At 48.4% G+C, this 4,211-nt stretch overlaps 1 protein-coding gene across 2 annotated transcripts; it reads left to right on the forward strand.

Annotated features, from left to right (window-relative positions):
• The first annotated feature begins 341 nt into the window (after window positions 1-341).
• On the forward strand, window positions 342-3,582 carry pim1 (Pim-1 proto-oncogene, serine/threonine kinase). Of its 2 annotated transcripts, none has more exons than XM_029506126.1 (6): window positions 342-713; window positions 929-1,035; window positions 1,244-1,294; window positions 1,384-1,750; window positions 2,221-2,397; window positions 2,509-3,582. In XM_029506126.1, exons 1-6 carry the CDS (start codon window positions 632-634, stop codon window positions 2,721-2,723), a joined length of 999 nt encoding a protein of 332 aa, XP_029361986.1. In that variant the 5' UTR covers window positions 342-631; the 3' UTR covers window positions 2,724-3,582. The 2 variants fall into 2 exon arrangements, with proteins under 2 accessions (XP_029361986.1, XP_029361987.1); XM_029506127.1 differs by having other exon boundaries at window positions 935-1,035.
• The last annotated feature ends 629 nt before the right edge of the window (window positions 3,583-4,211 follow it).

Here is a 4,211-nt window from a genome sequence, read left to right on the forward strand (position 1 = left end):
GGGTTGTTCATATTTTCGGCTCCCCGCTTTTGGAGTAGACCCAGTGGGGGCTACACTTGGCTTTGAATTAGCATTTCCCTCCTACATGAATTCGTGATTACCCCCCCACCACCACCCTCCCCTTTTTTGGCGCGTTTTGCTTCCCGCCACGTCTGTGCCTGGCCCGGGCGGTTTGAGCCTGGCTTTATTTTCATCTTGTGATCGACGTGCGTTTTTCAACGCCGTCTCGCGTTTCTATTGGCGCAGAGGCAGAAGGAGGCGGTGCCGTGGCTGGCACCACGCCCCGTTTACTACCGCCTTATAAGCGTCCTCCCCCCCGCCTGTGTTTCCCAGAGCCGGTGTCTGACTGAGGCATTGGTCCGTGTCCCCCTTTATCGCTTTTACTCAACTGTTTACAAAACACTGCGTGGAGCAGCAACTCGTTTTGAGGTGAACTCGGTCATCCAGTGAAGTGGGACCAGGTTTTTCCTTCGGCCTCCTATGCGGACGAGAGGATCCCTACCGGATTTCTGTGCCTGCAACGTGGACTTTAAGCCGAACACCGTCGACCGGAGAGCTGCTCTGTCGGAATAAAAGTGCTCCTTACGAACCGCATCTGAACACCTGGTCTGTGCTGGATCTGCTTTAAGGAATGCTGCTGTCCAAGCTCAACTCTTTGGCTCACATCTCCGCCGTAGACATGCCGGCGAAGATCCAGCTCCAAGTTCATCAAGGTTAGACGCCCTTTTCCCCCCTCGGTGCTGTCGTCATGGAGGACGGAGCTGCAGCAGCGCTGCTGTTAGCTAATCCTCAAGGACGGCGCTTCGCCCCTTTCGTGTATTAGCGCCGTTCTCGGCCTGTTATTCGTTTTAACATTGCCTGTCAGCGTTTCCCAAGCTGTAGCAGCCGGTGTGATGTATTTACCGGCTGTGTTTGTGTTATCCCGCAGTCAAAGAACGGGAGCCCTTCGAGAAGCTCTACCAGGTCGGCTCCGTGCTCGGCAGCGGCGGCTTCGGCACTGTCTACTCCGGGACGAGGGTGGCCGACGGAACCCCGGTGAGTGTTCACCAGACGCCATACTGATTTTGTTGTTGTTATTATTATTATTATTATTATTATTATTATTATTATTATTATTATTATTATTATTGTTGTTATTGTTATTGTTATTATTATTATTATTTATTTTTCTTTTAGCCGGAATTATTTGGGGTTGTGCTGTTGGGTGTGTGTGTCTGTGCTGACTCGCTCTTTGCTTTGTCAGGTTGCTGTCAAACATGTAGCCAAGGACCGCGTCTCCGAGTGGGGAGAGCTGGTAAGAGGCGGCCCGCTCCGTTCATGTTGTATGATTGGAGACATTTTGATGTGACACACACGCGTTAATATCACCACTTCTGTCTGCAGCCGAACGGGTCCCGGGTCCCCATGGAGATCGTGCTGCTGAAGAAAGTAGGCACCGGTTTCCGCGGAGTCATCAAGATGCTGGACTGGTTCGAGCGGCCGGACAGCTTCATCATCGTGATGGAAAGGCCCGAAAACGTCAAGGACCTGTTCGATTTTATCACGGAGAGAGGTGCTTTACCGGAGGAGCTGGCCCGGAGTTTCTTCCGTCAGGTGCTGGACGCCGTGCGGCACTGCCACAGCTGCGGGGTGGTGCATCGGGACATCAAGGACGAGAACATCCTCATCGACCTCCGCACCGGAGAGATGAAGCTCATCGACTTTGGGTCCGGGGCCCTGCTCAAGGACACCATCTACACGGACTTTGACGGTGAGTCAAGTCATAACCGCCATCGTCAAAAATTGTTTGTCCCCAGATCGTAGCGGATTTTCCCGTTTCGTCTAACCCCTGTTACCACACACACACACACACACACACACAGCCCACAGCAGTATTGGCTTCCCTTTGTCGCCTCCCATCGGAGGGAAGCTGTATTTTTACAACTCAAAGTTTGTAAACAAAGTCACGTGTCCACTCCACCTCCCACATACACCCATTCTCTCTTCCTGTCTCTCACGCTAACATGCCTGTCGCTCCCTGGCACAGATAATAAGCCTCACAAGCAGGCTCAACTGATAGATCCACATTGTTTGGTTGATCATTCATTCCTCCTGCCATTCTTTACTTTTTCATTTTGACTATTTAATACAATTATTAGACAAGATTGTCGATTCATTAGTGAATGCTTGTAAGTTATTAAGAGGGTTCAGATTTTAATGATTTCTTCCCCTTTTTCACAGGCACGAGAGTGTACAGCCCGCCTGAGTGGATCAAATACCATCGCTATCATGGGCGCTCCGCCACCGTGTGGTCCCTGGGTGTCCTACTGTATGACATGGTGTGTGGGGACATCCCATTTGAACATGATGAGGAGATTACAAGAGGACAGGTCCTCTTCCGGAGGAGGGTCTCCACAGGTAAGTTTGCTTTGCAGCGACTGCTCTAGCTTTTTCGATCGGTTGTGTTGAATTTTGCATACTCAGCTCATTGCTGTGGACTTACCAGTTGTCCTCCTCTTGCTCTTCTAGAGTGCCAGCAGCTGATCAAATGGTGCCTCTCTCTGCGGCCAGCAGACCGTCCGTCCTTTGAGGACATCATCAACCACTCTTGGATGCAGAGCACAACCTCCTCTGTTGTCCCTCCTACGGTGCAAACAGAGAAGACCCCCACAGAGATAAGGCTCCACAGCATCGGCCACGAGCCCACAACCTTCACACCCACACCTGTGGCGGTGGCTCGGTGATGGAGCCGAGTGTCAGGCCCGAATGGACTGCACTATCACAGGACTTGTGTAACAGGCTTGAAACTGTGAGAGAGAGGGAGCTGAATGGTACACAGGCCAACTATCCCAGCACCGGCTAAAACCAAGGTGTCAGCGACGGTGCACCGAGGGGACCGAGGTCATGGCAAACCCATTCAGCCAACGTTGGTTCGAACCCAACAAGCCAGACCTGCTCCGCCCTCACCGCCCCTTACTGTGCGGTGTTCCCAGCCTTTATCCGGGGTCAGTGTCTGAACGTCATCCTCACCAGATGCTGATTGATTGGTGTTCATCAGTCTGTAGGAGGGCATGCTCTGTATGCACAGCCACATGCCCTGAGCAAATACAGGACATTTGTTCACCCTTCCACAGAATGGCAAGTGGACAGTCTGAGTGATGTAACTTCTCGCCACACTGCTCTCTGCTCCATCTCTCTTTATTTCTTGCTGTCATAGCAAAGTGGGAGGGACAGAGGTTCTGGCGAAAATGAACGTGGTTTCACAAACAAAGTGCCTTCTGTGACATTGTTGGGGAGGATCCTGAAAATACTTGAAATTGTGTAAGCAAAATGGCTCTTCTTCTCAGCAGCCTTTTTGCTCCTTACTCTGTACAAGGCTTTATATTATCTCTTGCTGTTTTCTTTTTCCTCTCATGGGCCTAGATCAGTAAAGCCTATGCCATTTACAACCACTACTATCACTACTTCTAATTACTCCAATGTCATTAGCAACCAGACAACCTCATAGCTCCAGAAGCAACCTGTGCAAACAAGTCATGAGAAAAAAAAAAACAAAACACTGGACTTACCTCACTCTCTTTACTACAGCACCCACCTCTATTCTATGACCTCCACTTCCTCCTTTTCTCGTGTAGTACTATATACTAACACAAGGCTAAGTCAACCACTCATTCGCATCCACCTGAACGCACACCACAATGCAAACTTAAACCATACCGAAATACAACATCCTCTGCTCTTCAATTTCTTTTTTTTTTCTTTTTTTTCATAATTTTTACAAAGTGCCCCACACAGGTCTTAAAGGGCAAGAATTGTATATAAGATCAATATTTATTATTGCTGTGACTTTTTTCTATCACATGCAGTGAACTTTTTGTCACAGAATTTATTTATTTATTTATGAGAGAATTTCGGCTGTATAAGTATATATTTCATTCCACAGTCTCTGAAGGGCCCACAGATTATTTAAGACAAACAAAGATGACCTTTTTTTTGTTTTTGACCATATTTATGGCTTGAAATTTTAAGAGCAGATGTGTGTATGTTTGTGTATGTATTGTAAATAATGTGTAATTAGTCCCTAATGCACTTCCATCTTAATGTATGTCATTCAATGAACGTCTACTGATGGTAACTGGTTTGTTGCGCTGTTGTGTGTGTGTGTGTGTGTGTGTGTGTGTGTGTGTGTGTGTGTGTGTGTGTGTGTGTGTAATCCCTACCAGTTCAATTCA

The sequence above is a fragment of the Echeneis naucrates genome, chromosome 7 (assembly GCF_900963305.1).
Source record: "Echeneis naucrates chromosome 7, fEcheNa1.1, whole genome shotgun sequence".
Classification (NCBI taxonomy): Eukaryota; Metazoa; Chordata; class Actinopteri; order Carangiformes; family Echeneidae; genus Echeneis; species Echeneis naucrates.